General features: G+C 36.1%; 1 protein-coding gene across 1 annotated transcript in view; it reads right to left on the reverse strand.

Moving 5' to 3' along the window:
• Positions 1-21,277, reverse strand: part of ANO3 (anoctamin 3) — a 258,575-nt gene that overhangs the window by 167,820 nt on the left and 69,478 nt on the right. The window contains exons 2-4 of the mRNA XM_029915555.1: positions 15,706-15,900; positions 14,383-14,454; positions 592-710 (exon numbers count right to left, since the gene is read on the reverse strand). Coding sequence (XP_029771415.1) covers positions 592-710; positions 14,383-14,454; positions 15,706-15,900 — 386 coding nt within the window. The remainder of the gene's footprint in view (positions 1-591; positions 711-14,382; positions 14,455-15,705; positions 15,901-21,277) is intronic.

A 21,277-nucleotide genomic window follows, 5' to 3' on the forward strand; every position in this document is an offset into this window, starting at 1 on the left:
CAACCGACTGAGCCACCCATGCGCCCCTAATGTTTATTTATTTTTGAGAGAGAGAGAGACAGAGTGTGAGCAGGGGAGGGGCAGAGAGAAAGAGAGAGAGAGAGAGAGAGAGAGAGAGAGAGAGAATTTGAAGCAGGCTCCAGGCTCTGAGCCATCAGCACAGAGCCCAACATGGGGCTCAGGTTCACTGACTGCAAGATCATGACCTGAGCCAAAGTCGGACACTTAACTGACAGAACCACACAGGCACCTCATGGCTCAGTGAGTTTAATTAACCTGTTCAAATTGTCACAACTAGGAAGCAGGGGAACTAGAATTCAAATCTTGGTCCATTCCATGCTCTCATGAAAAGATGCTGCCTTTCAATAAAAATGTAAAAAATGAGGTAGCAAACCCCTAAAGGTTAATGTTACTGTTCAGATTGTTTTTTAAAAATTGTTTATGAATATGATGTCTAACTTTCCACCTTTAGGTCCTAGACGGTGTGCTCTCTTACACTCTCCAACACAATATACATTAACATTGAAAGGAAATGCAAGGTTTTAGACATAATGCTTTCAAGTTACTTATTGATAGTTTAGTTTGTATTACCTTAGACAATTTTGCCTTGGATTCAGAATTATCTTTGGGAACAAAGTCTTTAATAAGCCGAGATCGGTCATAATTAGCATGTTCTGATTCATCCATGTAATCCTTATCTTTTCCTAGGGCTAGAAAAAAGAAAGAGAAAATTACATCTGTTTTTATGTTTCTTCCTTTTATTTCTCTTTAAATATACTAATCTTTCTATTATTCATGATTTCCCAAGGCTCGGCCAAGCATAACTCTCTTATGATCCATTCAACCAAAATGTAAGCTAAAAATAAACAAAAAAGAATAACATGAAAGCTTCCTTGCTAGTATATAAACGCTGATGCTATAGTAACTTTCATAAATGCATCTCTGCTGTTGAATGTACTTAAACATTTTGAAAATAAATTGATGCAAGCTCGTCAGCTCTTTTGAACTTGAAGACAAAAATATTTCTAAGAATTCAATAGATTCCCAAACATTTATTTGCTTAATTAAAAATTGAGTGACTTTAGAGAATTTGTTTTCTTAAAAATTGGAAAGCTTTCTAAATGTGAATTTGACTGAAAGGTGACAGAAGCTATGAAAAAACAGAGAAGAAAGTCTAACGAAGGTTACAAGAAAATCTTTTTAAAAATATTAAGAGGTTAAAATGAAACTATAAGAAAAAGAGAGAATGTTGGAAAATAATTCCTATTGGATGACAAAAAGTAAGACCTCATACTATCAACCATGTGTAAGAACGTATATGAACAATGAACAAGCTATAGTCAAGGTAAAAAAGTACAAAACGAGAAGCCTCTATGGTGGCTACAAGTATAAGCAAGAACTGCGACGTGCCTCACAAAATCTGCATTCCATAGGACACAAGTCTCCAAGTTCAAAAACAGAATCATATATATTTAGCCTTTTCAAATAAATCAAAATGTTTTGGAGTTATTTCATTCCATCTGTGGACACCCACCAAACATAAATTTTGACATAGACAAGTATGTCGAACAATAATTTGACTTAGTATTGTAACAGAGTAAAATATTATTTATTATCATGCAACATTTGTTTTATTAGTAATGCTTAAAATCTGCTAACACATGTTATGCCACGTACAGCCGGAGTATTGGAATCTTAGCAGTGGCATGAATTAAGATTGGTCAGGTAATATTATGTCTTAGTATGTTATTAATTGCTGATTATGTTAAAATGCTCTAAGTACTTAACAGCTATACCTCAATTGATTAAAAAGAGCTAACAGATTGATGGTTAACATTTGCTGAGTACACATGAAGAATCAGAAACTTTGTAGGTATTATTCCCTTTAATCCTTAAAACAATTGTACGAAGTGAGAATGCTTTTTACCTACATTTAATAGTAAATTAAGGCAGATGGAGAATTAGTGTCAAAGTCACTAATTCAGTAAGGAGTGCATCTAGAACTGAAACACATCCAGATTTGACTCCAGAGCTGATGCTTGCGAACATACTATATACTGTTCTCCCTAGATTTATGTAGATTACATTTCATTCATTTAACAATTATTTATTAAACACCTATGATATGCTGGACATTATTTTCAGAGTTGAATATATAGCAGCAAACAGAATCCTGACATCCTGGGACATTCAAGTACAAGAAGAAAAACAATAAATAACAAAAATTAAGAAAAATAAGAAGCATGTTTTGTGGTGAGTGCATTGGAAAATACAAAGTAGAAAGGAAGGATGTAGGTATTAAAAGTGGGGAGAGAGATGCTATTTTAGACACGGCATTATAGTAACATTTGAGCAAAGACCCAGTAAGTGAGGTAGTAAGTGATACAGGTAAAGTGGAGGAATAAGGGTCCAGGTGGAGAAAAAAAATGCAAGCTTTGGACTTGTCTTGAGTGGATGTCAGATGAGTGAGAAAGAAACTGAAAATTTGGAGTTCATTTGTTGGAGCAGTTACCAAACCCTCTCGTGTCCATCCAGCTTACCCGTTTTAATGCACAAAATTTTCTTTTTTGTTTCTTTGACCTCCTTCCTCCTTACCTTTCCTCCTGTCTCCCCCTCTCTCTATTTCTCCCTACCCTTTTCTTTCGATACTGGAGACCAAGGAAGAGGTCTTTGTGCTTAAACAGCAATAGGTAATCAGCGTATGCTGGAGAGTGGACTGGCCTGTGGGTCACAAAATTGTGAGTCCTCATCTGAAATCTGCCTGGCCCGGCATCATTTCCTTCCTTTTCTTTTTTTTTTTTTTTAATCAGTAATGAAGGTTTTCCAAGAAGGTCTCGAACAATCTTCTATGCTCTGTGTGATTGCTAGCTAACTTAATGTTTATAAAAGATAAAATGCAAGTTATGTTAAGGTGTCTCATTTACCAGAGAATACAAGTGATACAATTTATGGAAGTTTTCCACTCATTTAAACTCATATATTCCATTCAAAATTTAATTTTCTACACAGAGATTTTTATATATTGTTTAATTTTAATGAAATTTAGTTTTCTTTTCTTTCTTTTTAATTCCTATAACACATATATTCCTCGAATGGGAGCATCCTTATGTCATTATATTGTCGGAGGAAAGTTTAGTTTTCAAAGATTTGCCAAATGCCAGCAACTTCATGCAAACTTCTCAGATCTTCTGCGCCTTCCTGCCCCCAGGTCCAGATTAGAATGGATCCTTTTCTCTCCTGAATTCCATCACATTTGGTTTTCTCCACCTTTTCTTTCTCCCTCCCTCCCACCTCTCCTTCCTTTCTTTTTGTTAAGTTTTTTGTTTTTTTTCCTGAATTTAGACAAAATTAACCCAGGACCACTTTCAATCACTTTTTCATTTGTATTTAATTCACTAGTGTTTAGCACAACTTGGTCATTAGTAGATGCGTTAATTTAAAACAAAGAGAAAGGGGCACCTGGGTGGCTCTGTTGGTTGGGCATCCGACTTAGGCTCAGGTCATGATCGTGTGGTTCCTGAGGGTGAGCCCCACATCTGGCTCTGTGCTGACAGCTTAGAGCCTGGAGCCTACTTTAGATTTATGCCTCTTTCTCTCTCTCTCTCTCTCTCTCTCTCTCTCTCTCTCTCTGCCCCTCCCCCACTCATGCTCTTTCTCTCTCGCTCTCTCTAAAACAAATCAACATAAAAAATAAAAAAATTTTAAAAAGAAAAAAGATATACTTGCTATTTTGAAAAATCTGGATCACAAATGATATAATTTTTAAAATTTCCTTTTATTGTTAGGAATCTTGTTTTTCTGAAAATTATACAGAAGGATTCTTCTGTATATAATAACAGCCTTCTTGTTTCCTTTCACTATCAGCAAGTTGGCAAATTCCTGGCATTATAATGTAAATGTCTTGTCTTTTACAATGATCCTACAATGTTCCTAGGTTAGAAACAAGAAATCTTAACTCTTACTGACCTGACATATACTCTTACTGAACATAAAAAAAATGCTTTAATGTAATTTGTATTCTTTTGTTAAATGCTAGTTTTTTCTCATGCTAACTTTATACACAATATTCTTATAAGCAGTGTTTTGTTTTTTACATGGATAGCTAATAATTATTTAATTGTTGTATGCATCAGGTGCCCTTCATTCATTATGTCAATATGTATATTGAGTGGGCACTGGGTGGTTCAGCCAGTTAAGTGTCCAACTTTGGCTCAGGTCGTGATCTCGCAGTTTGCAGGTTTGAGCCTCACATCAGGCTCTCTGCTGGCAGCTCAGAGCCTGAAGCCTGCTTTGGATTCTGTTTCCATCCCTCTCTGTTCCTCCCCTGCTGCTCTGTCTCAAAAATAAATATTGAAATATATATATTATATATATTAAATACACGTCTATCTATATCTATACATCTATCTATATCTATTAAATATATATCTATATATCTATCTATATCTATTATCTATCTATATCTATCTATCTATATCAAGTTATATTTACTTATATATCTCTCTATAGAGAGAGAGTGTGTGTGCTATTTCTGCAGTGTACCAGAGACCATTCTACTTTTAGATACAGTAGGGATTACAACAAACAAAAATCCTTTCCCTCATAAAGCTGACAGTGATAAAGTCAAGAACAAAACAAATATAACCCTATATATTAAAAAGTGATATGATCAATTAAAAAAAAAGGAAGGCAGGGAGATAATGGGGAGGGCAGGGATTTGTAGTTTTAAATAAGGTGGTTAAAGATGGCCTCTCTGAGGTAACTTTGAGCAAAGATGCCAAAAGGGTACAGCTAGGGCAAAGGCTCTGAGGTCAGAGGATGCCTTCTTTGTCTGTTCACAGACAGGTAGATTAATTGACTGGCAAGGAGGGAACAAGAGTGAAGGTGGCAGAGTATTATGTTAAAGTGGCAATGCAGGAACACATTATATAGGACTTGGAGCCATTAGAATGAGTTAGATTTTCATTCTGGTTTAGAGTGGCATTGAATGAATTTGAACAGAGCGAATCTGAGCAAATGTTAATGAAATCATTCTGGCTGCTGACAATGAGAATAGGCTGAAGGGGCCAAGGCCAGATGCAAAGAAACAAGGAAGGGGTTATTGCAATAATCATGTAGAAAAGATGTGGTTTGGGATAGGGTGGTATCAAGACTGAGAAATGGTCAAAGTGAAGATACATTTTTTAAGGGAAAGTTAACAGAACTCTCTTGGATGTGGTATATGAAAGAGAAAAGTCAATAATCTCAACGTTTTTGTTCAGAGCACTGGGAAGGGTGCCATATTATTTTCACATATTATTTGATTAAATCCCTTACAAGTATTATTTCTAGACTTTTTTATCACTGAGGAAATGTAGCAGTTACCTAGAATCTCATATTTTGTGTATGGCAGTAGAGTCCAAGAAACCCAGCTCTAAACCTTACATTTCTAGCCACCATGCAATACTGCCTCTTGTAGTTTTGGGGAGACAATGATTTAGGAAACTTTGAAGCAATAAAATATTCACAAATTTAAAAAAAACAGGGTCACATAAACATTGTAATTATATTTGTTGAATGAAAAACGGTAGATATAAACATAGCTTTCTATCCTCCTTAAGTTGACAAAGGTGAAGATAAATATTAATATCCCAATAGATAAAGATAAACATTGTCAACAGACAAGACAAGAAATAAAAGATGAGATACATTTAGTACAAACAGATTTATTTTTATGTGGTTTAATACTCTCAATGACCAATAACTTAAAATAATAAAAAAGGTACTATTTTATGCTGGTGCAGAAATATTATTTTGCATCCTTCATGATTTTAATTTTTTATTATTTATTTTTGAGAGAGAGAGACAGACAGACAGAATGTGAGCAGGGGAGGGGTAGAAAGAAAGGGAGACATAGAATCCAAAGCAGGTTCCAGGCTCTTAGCTGTCAGCACAGACTGACACCGGGCTCGAAATCACAAGCTGTAAAATCATGACCTGAGCTGAAGTCAGACACTTAACTGACTGAGCCACCCAGGTGCCCCATTGCATCTTTCATTTTTAATAAAAATATCCAGGGGTGCTTGGGTGGCTCAGTCAGTTGAGGATCTGACCTCGGCTCAGATCATGATCTCATGGTTTGTGGATTCAAATCCTGCGTCAGGCTCTTTGCTGACAGATCAGAGCCTGGATCCTGCTTCAGATTCTGTGTCTCCCTCTTTCTCTGCCCTTCTCTGCTCATACTCTGCCTTTTGCTTGAAACTTGGGAAATAATAGGTGACTGCTAATAGATAATGGGGTCTCCTTTTGAGGTGATGAAAATATTCTAAAATTGATTATGGTGATGATTGTACACCTCTATGGATATACTAAAAATCACTGAGTTGTACAGTTAAAATGGGTGAATTATACACTATGTGACTGATATCTCAATAAACTACTATATCAGGAAAAAAAAAACCAAGATTCTCAAAGCTTCAAAAAGTCCTTTAATATGTTGAAGTAGGGAGTCCAATGTAATCAAAAGAGAACTAATAATGGTTTCAGCAAACCCCAATTAATCTTGGTTATGTCATTTATTAGCTTAAAGGCAGCAGGTTAGTTAAAGTTTCTTAATCTGAAAATCTGAGTAATAACATGTCCTTCCAAGGATTAAATGAAATAATCTATGTGATTTGTACACACAAGGTATTGAAGAAATACATCTTCTCTTCCTCTGATCTTTCTGTAAGTTTACCATTCCAATGATTAGGAATCAATAAAACCAATTATTTATTTTGGGGCTACAGAAAAAAGCCATATCTTCTATCTTAAAGCCTAAATGGACAGCAAACAATGTAATTAACTTGAGTTTAACCAATGAATAATTTAAAATCTAATCTATAAATTCCTTTTCCAATCATCAGTGATATAATTTATGGTGCAAACTTTTATTGAGACAAGTGGGAATCCATGAACTCTTCCAAATTTTGTTTACAAACCAACATCAGCTCAAAACTCAGGGGGCCCAATCAGGATGGGGGCCTCCTATGGTTGTAGCGTAAACCTTAGAGCCATTTCTGAGAGTGTAATTTTAATTGACAAAGAATTCCAGCTCAGTTCTTCTTGATTTTAATGCCATTTCATTACTTTGCTGCATTGTAATATAGCTGCTGGAGCATCTGGAAATGGATGAGGTAACTGGTAGGTAATTTTAAATCTGTGTGAGCAATCTTACTAGTTGGCCTCTACTTACTTCCACCTGTGCCACCTTCCTATACATTACTAATGGTAGAGTGTTCCAGGATTGCCAGAGTAGCTGGGGCTGAAAATTAATAATAACGGCTTAAGGTTATTTTTATCCTTACAATTTATATATAAATTTATATATACTAAAAACTATTGAGCTGTGCATTTAAAATGGGTGAATTGTATGTGAACTGGGTATATGGTATGTGAATTATCTCAGGAAAGCTGTTATATTAAAAAAAGATTCTCAAGGCTTAAAAAAGCATTTAATATATTAAAGTAGGGAGCCTTATATAGTGAAAAGAGAACTAATAATTATTCAGCAAAACTAATAATTATTCAGCAAAAACCAATTAATTTTTCATATTAATTAACTTTAATTAATATGGATATTAGTGTTCCCAACGTACAATCTCTTTACTGGCATCTCATAAAAGCTCTTAATTCAGTTCTGCTCAATCCCTATTTACATTATAAGAAAAATATCAAACTGTAATACTGAGATCTTGATTTCATAAATCAGGAACCCGAGGCACAGATGATGTATACCCTTCTACAGTTTCAGTTCCTGAAACTGGGTCTTCTGACTGCTAATAAATCCCATGATTTTGAAGATTATAATTCCACTGACGGTGTCCTATGAAGAATAGCTCAGTGGTTAGAACATGGTGGTAATGAAGAGCCAGACTTCTTCATGTTTTGTAGCTCCTTCACTGCCTACTTCTTCCTACACTAGTGGTGTTATAAAGTCCTGACACTAGGCAGTCACGGCGAGGGTAGCGTCGGAGCTGAATTCCGTCAACCCCACAACTAGGCAAATGTTGAAGATAAACTGCTTTGCACTGTGTCCGTGTGCCAGTGTTTGTTCCATCCACATCCATTGTTCTATACATTAACCTAATTATCAATTTTCCATCTATCTATCACTGAGTAGACAGTATATATTAGATAACCTGAATAAGACAGATACAAACAGCAATTATCATCTGGTGAACTGGTTATAATAGTATTATAACCAAAATGGTATAATAATAGAAAGCAGGAAGCATCTAAATGGGATTTGGGAGGACTTCCTATAAAAATAATGTTAGAAAGGCATTCTCCTACTACTTAAGAAGAGCCATATCTCTTCTGCTCTACAGAAAGGTTTGTCAACACAACTTACATGAAAAAGGAACACAATTAGACTAAGTTTTCAGTGAGAAAAACAAGAGTGCTGATTCCTAACGGGTGAGAAAAATCACAGCTATGAATGACATCATGGAAAGCAAAGTAGTAATGGAGAGCAGATTCTCCAAAGAGGTGTGTCAATATTCTCCTTGTCTTTCATCCATTCATCCATCCTTCCAGTGATGCTACAAATACTCTTTGAGTACCTACTCTGTACAAGGTCCTGTTCTTGATTCTGGGCTACAGTTACCAACAAGGCTCACAAAGTCTCCTCTGGAAAGGGAAAGGGGAAAAAATAAATCTTATAATTCCTGTAAGACCTCCTAAATCAAGATTAGGAGACACAAAGTGAAGCTTATATGAACCCAGTTTCTCTCAGTATAGGGGTTTGGGGTAAGTGCAAGCTTATTATGAGCAAAGAACAAAAGAGAGTTGATTGGCTATAGCACCATGAGTCAAAGGAAGCATTGGCAAGTGCTCTAGAGAGAATAGGCCCAGATCCCGTAAGGCCTCTGAAGTCTATAATGAGGAGTTTACATTTTACATGTAATGGGAAACCGGGAGGGATTTGAGTAAAGAAATGATAAAATTTAATTTTCCTTTTATGAGAGCTTCCTGTAACTGCTGTATGGAAAACAGACCATAAGGAGACAAGCACTGGAGCAGAGACAATTAGGAAGCTATTTTGCTGATCTCCTAAGAGATGTGGCAGACAGGACAAGGTGTGACTTGGATACACACTTGTAGCAGCAAGTGCTAGCTGTGTCAGATTCTGAATATAATTTGGAAATTGAGCCAAGAGGATTTACTTAATGAGTTTAACAAACAATCAAAATGATTTCCAGTGACTATGAGGCTGTCACAACTGGAAAACAATATGTTCTTTCAGTGTTATTCCCTTATTTCTATAATCCTGAAATAGGTTAGTAATATTACTACAAAGTTCTTTTCTGTGCCATCTTAAGATGAAATGCTATTTGAAAAAAAAATATCAAAAATTAGTGGAGAGGGGGTCCTGGATGGCTCAGTTGATTGAACAGCTAACTCTGGCTCAGATCATCATCTCAATATCCATGAGTTTGAGTCTCACATCAGGCTCTGTGTTGACAGCTTAAAGCCTGGAGCCTGCCTCAGACTCTCTCTGTCTCTCTGTCTCTCTCTCTCTCTCTCTCCCCCTGTCTCTCCCCAAAATTAATAAATAAATAAATAATTATTTAAAAAATTAGTGGAGATTATCTAATACTACCAAATGAAAGCAAAATCACCATATACTCATTTGACCATAACTGTTCTAAGAAATAAAATGGACACTCGGGCTCATAGAAAACAACTAATCTTACCACTCTAATTAAACCACTTCCTAAAGGACTTGTTTCATAATGTGAGCAAAATGTGGACTTCACAAGATTACACAGATGTATATTTTGGTTGGTTGGACTAATATTACATTGATTTTAATAAGCCCCAATTATATCATATTGCAGTTGCCTGATTTTGCTGTAGCGTGAGTGTGGGCAGATTCCAGCATCAGTTACTTGTCAGTATGGATTTTTCTGTCCTTGTCATTTTACAGAACACTAATAGGAGAAAGGGTGGGTGATGACGGGAGGGCTTCCAGGACTGACAGGCAAGAGGATTGTTACATCAAGATTTCAAATTCATTGTTACATGGATCAGCACTTTCCAGAATAATTGTGTGTGTGTGTGTGTGTGTGTGTGTGTGTGTAAGCTGAAGGCCCAGGGTGAAATGGTGCCCTGGCATTGAAAGTTGCTCTATGAGAAGTAAAATTAAAAGTTCACAAATGACAAAAACAATGAAGGACGAAAAACAAAACCAAATTCTAACCTTTGCAACCTGATTATCAGTCAACAATCTCTCCAATATATTTTCCCATGCAGTATTACCCCCATCTTTTGCTGCTCACAGCCTCATACTTAATAACGCCTTGCAGGGCTAGTGTCCTATGGACATACTAACCACTTTTCACCCCAAAGGACTGTGTTCTTACAGTGATAATTAAAGGAAAGGAGGGATTAAGACTTCCTGGGTTAGAATCTTAATTCTTAATTAACCTTGGCTAGATATATTGGCAAGTTACTTTATCTCTTGGTTAGTCAGTTTCCTCAGCTATAAAAAGGGGCTAATAATAGTACCTAACCCAAAGGACTATTATGAGAATTAAGTGAGATAATGCAGGTAGAGAGTTGTGTAATATGTGTTCGGTAAATTATTGCTATTCCACTCTGCCTTAAAAATCATATTTTGGTAAGAACAGAAGCAGTTGGTTAGTGAAAATATCTCTGAGCCCCAAAAATCTGGGGGGAAAGATAAGCTTACAAGTGAGTGAATAAAGCAATAAGCAAATGTAGTTGAACCCCATGATGCTGTGCTAGGAGCGCGATGGAGTTATGTCTCATCATTTATTTCAACAATCTTGCGAAGTTTTGATCATTAATTCCAACTTACAAATGAGATTACTGAGGCTCAGAATGTTTAATAATATGCCACAGTGGCACAGCCAGTAGGTACAATAATGAGAATTTGGCCAATGTCTGGCTGAGAATACAGCATTTCATCTATAATATACTACAAATCCTGTTAGGCAAACTTAGTGGAAATGTCCAGCTCTGAATCAACAGAACCAACCAAGCAGAAAACTGCTCTTTCCCCCACAGCTATCATTCTGAACAGTGAGAAACACTCATTCTTAATGGAACACTGAGCATGTGCAGTTAACCTTGCCACAACACTGATATTCTCATGGGACAGTTCAAAGTAGTTCACTATATAAAAAAAAAAAAAGCTATTAATTAGATGCATCTGTCAGGTCCAAAAAAAAATGTATTAGAGCCTGTTGGTACTTGGAAATGCATTAACCAACCCAGAAGCTGGCAGACTGCACTTTAAAAGCAAAATTAGAAAATATAACTTGGTTGAATTTAAAAAAGAGTATGTATTGCTAAAATACTCATGCTTTATTTAATTACACTCTTGGTATATTTGACATCATTTTGCTGAATCTCTTCTCAAAGACGGTAAAATCATTCATGTTTTAGATATGCTTTCCAGCCAGGTGTTCCATCCCGAGGGATTCCTGAAATGTGTGGTGATATGACCACCAGTCGGAACTTCAATCTCACCTTCATTGTAAAGGCAAATACCTCATGTGTACATGCTTTCATCCCTTTGGGAGCTGTGATGTTTCCTTAAATGGAATGAATGGTATATTGATGCTCGGGGTGCTACAATATTGGCTATGGGGTAAAATGCTGGAGAGATAGGAACACAAGTCAAGGGTTTAGATTGGGGAAGGAAACACAGAGTTAGGACATCCAATTACATTAAGCATTTAGTGAAAATGTTAACGTGTGACAACAACTTATCAAAATAAGATGCAGAGAATTGAACGGAAAGGCTTACATAACCAGAATTATTGTTAGGCTATTAACGAGTATTAATTTGGGAGAATTATTAGTGAACGGGGCTTTGTAAACTCTATCATCTGTATGGATATTTTGGACAAGGTTTTCATTCTCGTTTTAGTCTTCTTATCAGAAAATAACAATAGTCACCACCTTCAGAATTAATTGCTCTGGGAAAGACCCTTGTACTCTGATAGAGTGTATTTGTTCTGATGAAAAGTTCTTTCTGATGTTGATGTTATAGGTGAAAGGAACCTGCTGGTGGCTGTCTTCCTTTAATTAGGAAACTTAATAAGCCAGTACTATTCCTATGCCACACACACAAAAGTGAGTATTATAAGAAACATGACTAATGTGCAGTAATTCAGAATGCTATGATAAATCACGCAGCTCATTGTTTGAAAAATTATGAAAAAGTACCTTGAAGATGTCCTTAGAGAGAAGTCAAGATACATGTTTTAGGCTAGAAATTGTTAATTCTGGCTACCTTTAATATTTATCTGGGGAATAGTTAAAATTACGGACCCTTAATTCACTTTAGACCAATTAAAACTGATTCCTGGAGCTGGAACCCAGAGAGTTTTAAAAGGTCCCAGGTGACTCGAATGTGTAGCCCAAGTTGAGAATCACGGATGTGGGCACTGCAGCCAGGCCACGACATACTCACTGCTGAAAATCTAGTACTAACCTTCTGAAATTTATAAAGAAATCCACACTGAGGTTGTAAAATACGTATTGGAACAGAGGAATGTCACTTTCTGATAAATCCTGACTTTATTTTCTTTCTATTCAGTTTATGTAAATGGATGAACAAAAATCACCAGAAACTCTTGGAAATTCTACAGACTAAAAGAGAACGACTAATTTAAGCAGTCAGAAAAATGAATCTCTGCAACAGTAGACTAAACCTTAAAAAACAAAGAAAAACTTAAGATAATCACATGTGTAATTAGAGAGATAGGAGATGCTGTGTTCATGAAATACAGTAAAAAGGGACTCTGGGAAATCAATTATACAGATATGACCTCACCCTTCCTCACACACACACACACACACACACACACACACACACACAAATGAAAACTGATTTGGAAGAGAAGTGCAGGAAATGTTCCACAACTGAGGCAGAAATCAAAACCATGAGATGAAAACAAATGCACACACATACATGTACACACACCACATCATTATGTTGCATAATTTTGTGACACACTAAAATAAGGATAATAAAAATGCATAAAGAGAAGAAAAAAACATTAACAAAATCAGACAGCAATTGGGGTTTTAGCAGTAACAATGGATGCTAGACAAGAGTGAATCAGTCTCTAGATTTTGTGGAAAATGATTTTTTTAATGTTTATCTATTTATTTTGAGAGGGGGGTAAAGAGAGAATCCCAAGCAGGCTCCATACTGTCAGTGAAGAACTTGATGTGGGGCTTGAATTCCTGAAGTGTGAGATCATGAAATCAAGAGTTGGATGCTTGACCCACTGAACCACCCAGGCAGCCTGAGGAAAATGATCTTTAACCTAGAACTTTATAACCAAAAAAATAAAATGAAATGTAAGAGTGAACTGAAGTGACTTCAGACATACAGTGACTTAGAAAGTTTGCATCTTACATGAGCCTTCAGAGGTAGTTGCTTAAAGATATTCTAAAACAAACAAACAAACAAAAAACAAACAAAAAAAAAACAAAGACTGAAAACTAAGAGAGAGGAATATGTAGGAAATTAGAAACTAGACTGAATCCAGCAATCCAACAATAAGCCAGGGAAAACCAAGAATTTTTTTATAGAAGAATGAGATAAAGGACATAAAAATAAGAATCTGGAACATATGGCTATATTTAGAAGATGGGATATTTTCTCCTCCCAAGAAGAAAAAAAATATAATCTAGGAAAATAAGAGTAACAAAAGTTTGTGGCATAAATAAGAAAGTTTAGTGTGGCATGATTTTGAGTATTTTATGGAGGGTTGGAAAGGGGAAACAATTTGACCTTGATTCTAGGATTCCTTAAGAATTGCACAGAGGTCATAAAAAGTTGGAACTGCCAAAGCATTATTTGTGTAGTAATGACACATTTGCCAAGTGCAGAGTCAAGAGATATCATTAAAGTGTGAGAAAACATGATAAAAGGTGTAAACATACTATTTAAAGCTATACATTTAATCAGCAGAGAGTCTTAAAATTTTAAATAGCAATGTAACTGAAAAATTAAAAGGTTATGCAATTAAGCTAAATCTTCATCTGACACCACAAGGGATCAACAGATACTATTGAAAGTTGATAAATCTAAAAATAACAGCGTGAATGTGCTTATTCACAGAGAATTAAAAGAGTTAAAAATTTTTTAGTTATGAGATTATTGTTCATTAAAAATCTTCTCATACTACTTGAATTATAAACTGTACATGATATAGCTTAGTGATTTTTTTCACCTTAGATTGTTATACTCATCCATCAAATACTAAAGACCAAGCTTTAATTTTTTTCTTAAGAAAATAATGTTATAGATTTGAAGAAGGCAACTTACCTTTGGAGAGGGGGTAAAGGAATAGGAAATTCTAGAAATCAACTTACCCAAGCAAAAGTCACTGAGGTCAGCAAAAGAGCATTTGAGCACAGAGTCTTTTTTATCATCCTCAGCATTAACTGGGAAAAAAAAAGCCATTCATAGTTTTGGAAAATAAAAACATTAACATATAAAAAAATGACCATCGTGGCTGATTCCCACATGATAGCCAAATATAAAGAAATGTTTTTAAATTAATAAATTGAAATTGGTTAATTAAATTTTCACTCAATAAGAGTAAGATGTATCTCTATTAAACTTTAATATGTTTATTTCTTGAATAATTAGCTTCTAGAAAACTATTTATTGGGCATGGATGTAAGCTACTGATATTGGAAGTGATTTCATAATACTATTGAAAGCAGAATCCTTGTATTTTCTTTTTTTAATTTTTTAATATTTTATATATTTTTGAGAGACAGAGAGAGAAAAGGGGGGGGCAGAGAGAGACACACACAGAATCCAAGGCAGGCTCCAGTCTCTGTAAGCTGTCAGTGCAGAGCCTGACATGGGGCTCAAACCCACGAACAGTGAGATCATGACCTGAGCTGAAGTCGGATGCTTAACTGACTGAGCCACCCAGGTGTCCTGAGAATCTTGGTACTTTCAAGTTATCAAGACGAAGAAACAACCCCAAGGAATCATAAAGGAATGCATTCTCATAAGAAAAAAAGATGGGATGGGAGAATAAAAATATACCTAATCCACTGAATAACAAGAGGTTTGGTTACATTTTGATTCTTGACTTTTGAGAAAAGGAATTATCGAAAGGTGTAATGGTGTCTCAGATGGGCAGATGTCTGGAGAAGGGTGCCCAGGGCAGCCACAAAGTCTCATGAATGTGGCATTTAGTAGGCACTGCCCTGTATTCTGGGCCTTTTGTCATCTAAGACATCAGTGCTAACATTTGATTGTTAACACTTGTCCAAACACATCTTCATGCAGCCAAATCTTCATTGCTTTATTGTCAATAATATTTAGAGGCTTTGGTCTTTCTTTTTAGGAAACTGATTTGATTATTGCTAACATATTCTACTCAGTTACTGGTTATAAATTCTCACCAGAAATGATAATGAGCTAGCCATTCAGGTTTCCCACAAACAGAAAATATTAGGTCCAGGTTCCCAGAAGGTTGGCTACTTGGAAGGCAAATAAGAAGTGAAAACACATCTGGCCAACAACTGGCCTTCCACTGACTGGTGTACCGTTCTTTCTGCACCAGCCTTCCTGCTAAGAGCTCTGATAAATACTAGTAAAATGGACGAAGGAAGGAAGGAATGGCTTGAAAACCTTTACTCTGCAAGTTGAAAAAGAACAGGATAGCAGCTCACCTTGCTCTGCTTTGTCAGCAGAGATTAAGGTCACAGAAGTGGGAGCCTGAGACTCACTCTCCGTTGACTGGAAGAGTGAGGTAGATTGGCTCAAACTCTTTGAGTAGGCATAGCTCTGGGCAAGGCAAGGCAGGGATCTCCTGGATGGTTTTAATGAAGTTTCTTTTGTTATCTCACTCTTGCTTATATTCATACCTGCAAAGTCAAAATGGTGAGTTTTAGACTTGAGAAATAATCGGCAAAAGTCAACAAGTACATTTTAATTCTTGTGATGGCTGTTTCCAGGAAAGTATTCTTGAAAAGCACCACATAGCACTAGGACTAATCGAGTTCATTTTGTTTACATTTTGTCAGGGAAGGTGAGAATTTTGTCAAACAGTCTTGAGAAATAAACAGCTTTCATTTGACCTTTTACTATTTTTAAAGGCCTCTGTAAAACAAACAAGCAAACACACAAACAAACCTAACCATTTAAACGGATAAACCTAATCATTTAAATTTCCAAGTAGCAAGTAAATAAAACCTAATACATAAACATTCAAATTACTATCTATTAAACTGAGCCCTTCTCCCTTAGACACATACATGATACATTTGAATTTCCAACAATCTTACAGAGCAGGTATTGTTATTTCTTTTTAAAGTTTATTTATTTATTTATTTACTTATTTATTTATTATTCTAAGAGCGAGAGGGGGAGGCAGAGAGAGGGAAAGACAATCCCACCTGCCACCAGCAACAAAGCGCAAAGCAGGGCTTGTACTCACAAACCAGGAGCTCAAGTCCTGAGCAGAGGGATAGCATCAGATGCCTAACTGACTGAGCCACACACGCACCCCCAAGTATTATTCTTTCTTTTAGCGATGGGGAATTGAGATTTAGAAAGGAAAAGCAATATGACTTATGCCACACAGACAAATAAGGAGAAAGGCATTCATATTTGAAGCTAAAACCACTACATCAAGGTGCATCTACAAATTAGTTCAAAACTCCTGAACACCATCTATTCAGCCCCAAATTCACAACACTGAAATGTAAAGAATACTTAGCAAAGTTCATTCCAGTAGAGGTTAAAATGCATAAAAAACATAGCTTAGGCACATCTGTTTTTACCAGCCTCTTGATTCACCTGCCCATACGCTGAATCTCTGCATTAATGTAAATTTCTAAAGTAGTGATTGAAAAGTGAAAAGGACAGTGCACATGCATTAGTATATAGAACATTCAGTTAATGAATGTTACTCATCTTAAATTCAATTTTGAGACTAAGTAAAATCTGGGTCATAATAGGTGTGGGCAAGGGGTGAAGACAGAGGAAAGGTACATTTTCAGTAATTATCTTATTTAGCATACAAGCAAATTGAACTAAATTCCACTGAAATATCTCAGGCCAATAATTGTTTAGCTGCTCAATTCTATCATCAGTTCACACATTAACTCCAAGTTTCAAAGTAGCTCTTCAAATGAAGGGATTGGAATGAAGACAAGTAGAGGTACCAGTGCATACTGCTGTTGAGACAAATGGGAAAACTGAAGTAGAAATAACAAGGCAATTTTTGACAGAGGTTCTACAGAAATAAGACATGGTTGAATGGATGAAATTCCGATAAACCCGGGAGTGAGGATTTTATCTTTCAGTTTATAAAAAAGTACGTATCTATTTTCACATTAAGTCTCAGTGTGCAAATGGAATGTGACCTAGAAGCGGACATGAGGAAGAACTGTGAATTGACTGGAAGCAGAACACCAAGTCTGTGGCTTTCTGGGACCTGGTCATGACTAGAAAAGAAAATACCCTCTTCAAGGGCTGCCTCGGTGGCTCAGCCAGTTGACTGGAGGACTTGATCTTGACTCAGGTCATGATCCCAGGGTTGTGGGATGAGCCCATGTTGGGCTGCATGCTGAGCATGGAGCTGCTTGGGGTTCTCTGTCTCCCTGTGCCCCTTCCCCGCTCATGCCCTCTCTTTTTCTGTCTCTCTCAAAAATTAAAAACAAAACAAAAAAATTTTTAAAAAGAAAAGGAAAAAAATATTCCCTGGAAGAGGAATTCCCCAATGTCCACAGAAAGCATAGTGAAATCCTGCAAAAAACCACCAGACAATTCCCCTTAAGGACCAACTAGTTTCTACAGGATATCAAGAAATAACATAGAGCAAAATGTCCAAGTAGGATTTTATGTCTGTTAGTCTTTTGTAATGTGATCTGATCCTTTTTTTTTTAAGAAACACCAATGTAGGATACTAAATGCTCAGGTTTCTGTTTCTGGGCCCTGGTTGAGAATAACCTTTCACACTAGCAGAATATATGAGTAAAAGAATAAATATTTGTGGAGGTGATGGGGAAGAGAGAAGATGCATAGATGAAAGACAGTAGCAGTTGATGGTAAAGATGTTGAACTGAGAGACACATGTCCCCTTGGCCCCAGAGAAATGGTTTGGGTGAGAACTCTATAATAATACCATTCACTTTAATCCACGGATCCCAGCATCTAGCTTTAAAAAGCAACAATTTCTACATTTCCCTTTCTTATAATCAAACATGAATGAAAGTTTCAACAGTTCTTTGGATGAAAGATGATTATTGACTTGGTAGATATTATTTCATAAAGTGATGCATGCTCACTGATGCTGCCAGTGTTTTCTGTCATTTTATTCATCCCAGTATGCACCTAGTCATCCACAGGCACTCTGCTGGCCCTAGGCATACACTGGTGAGCAAGGTAGACATATAATTTCTGCTCTCAAGGGACTTGTATTTTAGCTGAGACTGAGACAATGACCAAACCAAAATAAATAAGTACATGTGCATAAATTGTCTGAAATGCTATTAAAATACAGGTACTGCCATTCATTCATTCATTCATTCATTCATTTATTGCTGATCAACCAAAATAAAGAAGTATATACATATAAATTATCTGAAATGCTATGAAAATACAAGTAATGCTATTTTATTTATTTATTTATTTTTAGAGACAGAGAGAGAGAAAGAGAGAGAGAGAGAGAGAGAGAGCAAGTGGGAAAGGAGCAGAGAGAACAGGAGGGAGAGAATCCCAAGTAGGCTCCAAGCTGAGAGTGCAGAGCCAGATGCGGGACTCAATCCTAAGGACTGTGAGATCAAGACCTGAGCCAAAATCAAGACTCAGATGTTCAACCAACTGAGCCACCCAGGTGCCCCATGCTAGTTAGTTATATAATGAGAATAATAAAGAGGACTTCCTTTAAGAAGTGGTCAGGGACGTCCTGTCTGAAGAAGTGACATGTTAAGCCAAAAAATGAAGATGAACCTAACATCTAGAAACATGTTTAAGTACGTTTGCATTGATGTTTATGTGTGTGCATGTGTGCTTGTGGAAGGTGCTTTTACAAAAAGATAATAACGTATATAAAAGTCATGAGGTAGGAAGATTACAATGTACTTACAGAACTGGGGGGGGAAACCCCTGTTTATGGCTTAGTAAGAAGAGAGGCATACAGAAACAATTGCTGGAGTCAAAGTGAGTCTAGGTGAGGGATAAAAATTAGCTACTGTTCTTTGGGGCATTATTTTATTTATTTATACATGTATTTCTCCTTTATTTTTCACAAATTTATGTGCCGTATGTTCTTTTCTTCAATAATTGCATTTGTCAAAATTTATAAAAAATTTTTAAACAATGTCTAACCCTAGTTGGGAATGAAACTGGGAGAGGTCAAGATATTTACTTCCTCAAGTTCATAAAACTAGCAACTGGCAGAACTGAATGTTAAAGTTATAGCTACTGGATGTCAGAGCCCGTGGTCTTTTCAGAATGCTCTATGGCTCCTCATGAACTGCAGTCCTGTATGGCTCATTACCAGGGCTTCCCTGGGTATAAGGATCACACATGTTTTTAGCAGACAGCTTGGAATGTAGAAACCACGGGGCTAAAGCAAACCTCAGTAGCTTTAATTCTATATCCACAATCTTAACAAACTGTGGAATATAATTTGATGAAAAAATGAACATGTGCTGCCTGGTGCGTATCAACGGGAAATGTCTACCCGCGATGTATCAAAACTGTGTTTCTTGTGCTGATCTATAAAAGAATAGATATGAATAATATATAATCTGCTCTGAGTTAACAATATATACAACAGAGTATGCAAATACCAATTATTATTTTTAAGACTGATTTTTATTCATCTCATTTTTTTAATCATTTATGTAGTGATTTCAAACAATTCTTGAGTGCTTTCCCTGGGCCAGGCTTTGACCCAGTGTTGAGTGTAACATGGTGCTTACTCAGAGGGGAAGCAGATACATGAAAACAGATTTTGTACTAAAAAAAAGTATATAAAATATACACAGGGCATTATAAAATCACCCAAGAGAAACTCCTAATCCAGGTGGTAACGACAGTGAAGTCTTGTCTATGAAGGTAATCTGAGTGGATTCTTTTTGGCACATTCCTACTCCTACTTCTCCATTTTCATTCATAATTCTTGAGTTCAACACATTTTCTTCAAAGGACAATGCACATAAGGTAGAAAGATCCCCATATAAAACAGAAGTGCTGAAAATATTTGTCAAATACAACACTTAATGCAAATTGAGAAAACAATGTTGAAGATGAATAAAACGAACGTCCTTCCCGTGCACAGCTCTGCCTTTCCCTTCCGATGGCCTTCAGCGCAGCGCTTTCTCGTTTCCTGAACTACGGAGTGTTTCCAAAGCTATTATACACATTATCTTTGCTACAAACCAATATAGTCTAAGTTGAAAAGTCTGATATCCTAACATTCTAAGGAATGTTTCCTTTCAAAGTTCCACATTAAATATTACCACATTCTGCTTGGCATAAGTAACAGTATCTGTTCTTTGCCTAGAATGATTAACATCAGCTACCCCCATAGCATTCAGAATATTTTTCTTCTTTGTCCCAAAGTTCCATTTCTTTGCTTGTGTGGCTTTACCTGATACCCTTGAATAATATTTGATGACTATTCCTTAAAGCTAATAACCAGAGACGAGACTGCAGCAATATGTCATTTTGGGTAAGCATGTGCAGCTCCAGAGTCAAGGCTAAATGTGTCAACTACAGCCAACAGAACAGATTATTCTAAAGCAACAATTAGCTACTTCCAATTGTTCTAAAAGGACTTTGTAAATGCTGACATATTTAAAGGAATCTCCTGAAATAACATTTTACTTGAGCATACCCAAATGTCCAAGAGATGTTATTGCAAATAAGATATCTTCTAGAAATGCATTCTCATAAAACATCTGATACCAAAGGAGGAAAAGTTGCCGTTCAGATACCATTTAACTCAATGGACTTTGAGTTAATACAGAGCTTTAACTGGAAAAAAACCAGATTCTTAGAAAACTTCAAAGAGACAGTTGGAGAGTAACGAAAAAATCATTGATTTTCTTAGTGTAAAAAAACATTTTCTAACGATAAACTCTTTTGGTAAAAATTTTTCTTCAACAAAACTAGCTCACCCCAAGACTCATGTGAAAAAATATATTTGTTTTTAATAGAATGAACTCTGAAAATTCTACCAAGCAAATGATTAGAAGAATTTTGAAAGATTTGTACTAAAATAAAATG

The sequence above is a fragment of the Suricata suricatta genome, chromosome 11, assembly GCF_006229205.1.
Source record: "Suricata suricatta isolate VVHF042 chromosome 11, meerkat_22Aug2017_6uvM2_HiC, whole genome shotgun sequence".
NCBI lineage: Eukaryota > Metazoa > Chordata > Mammalia > Carnivora > Herpestidae > Suricata > Suricata suricatta.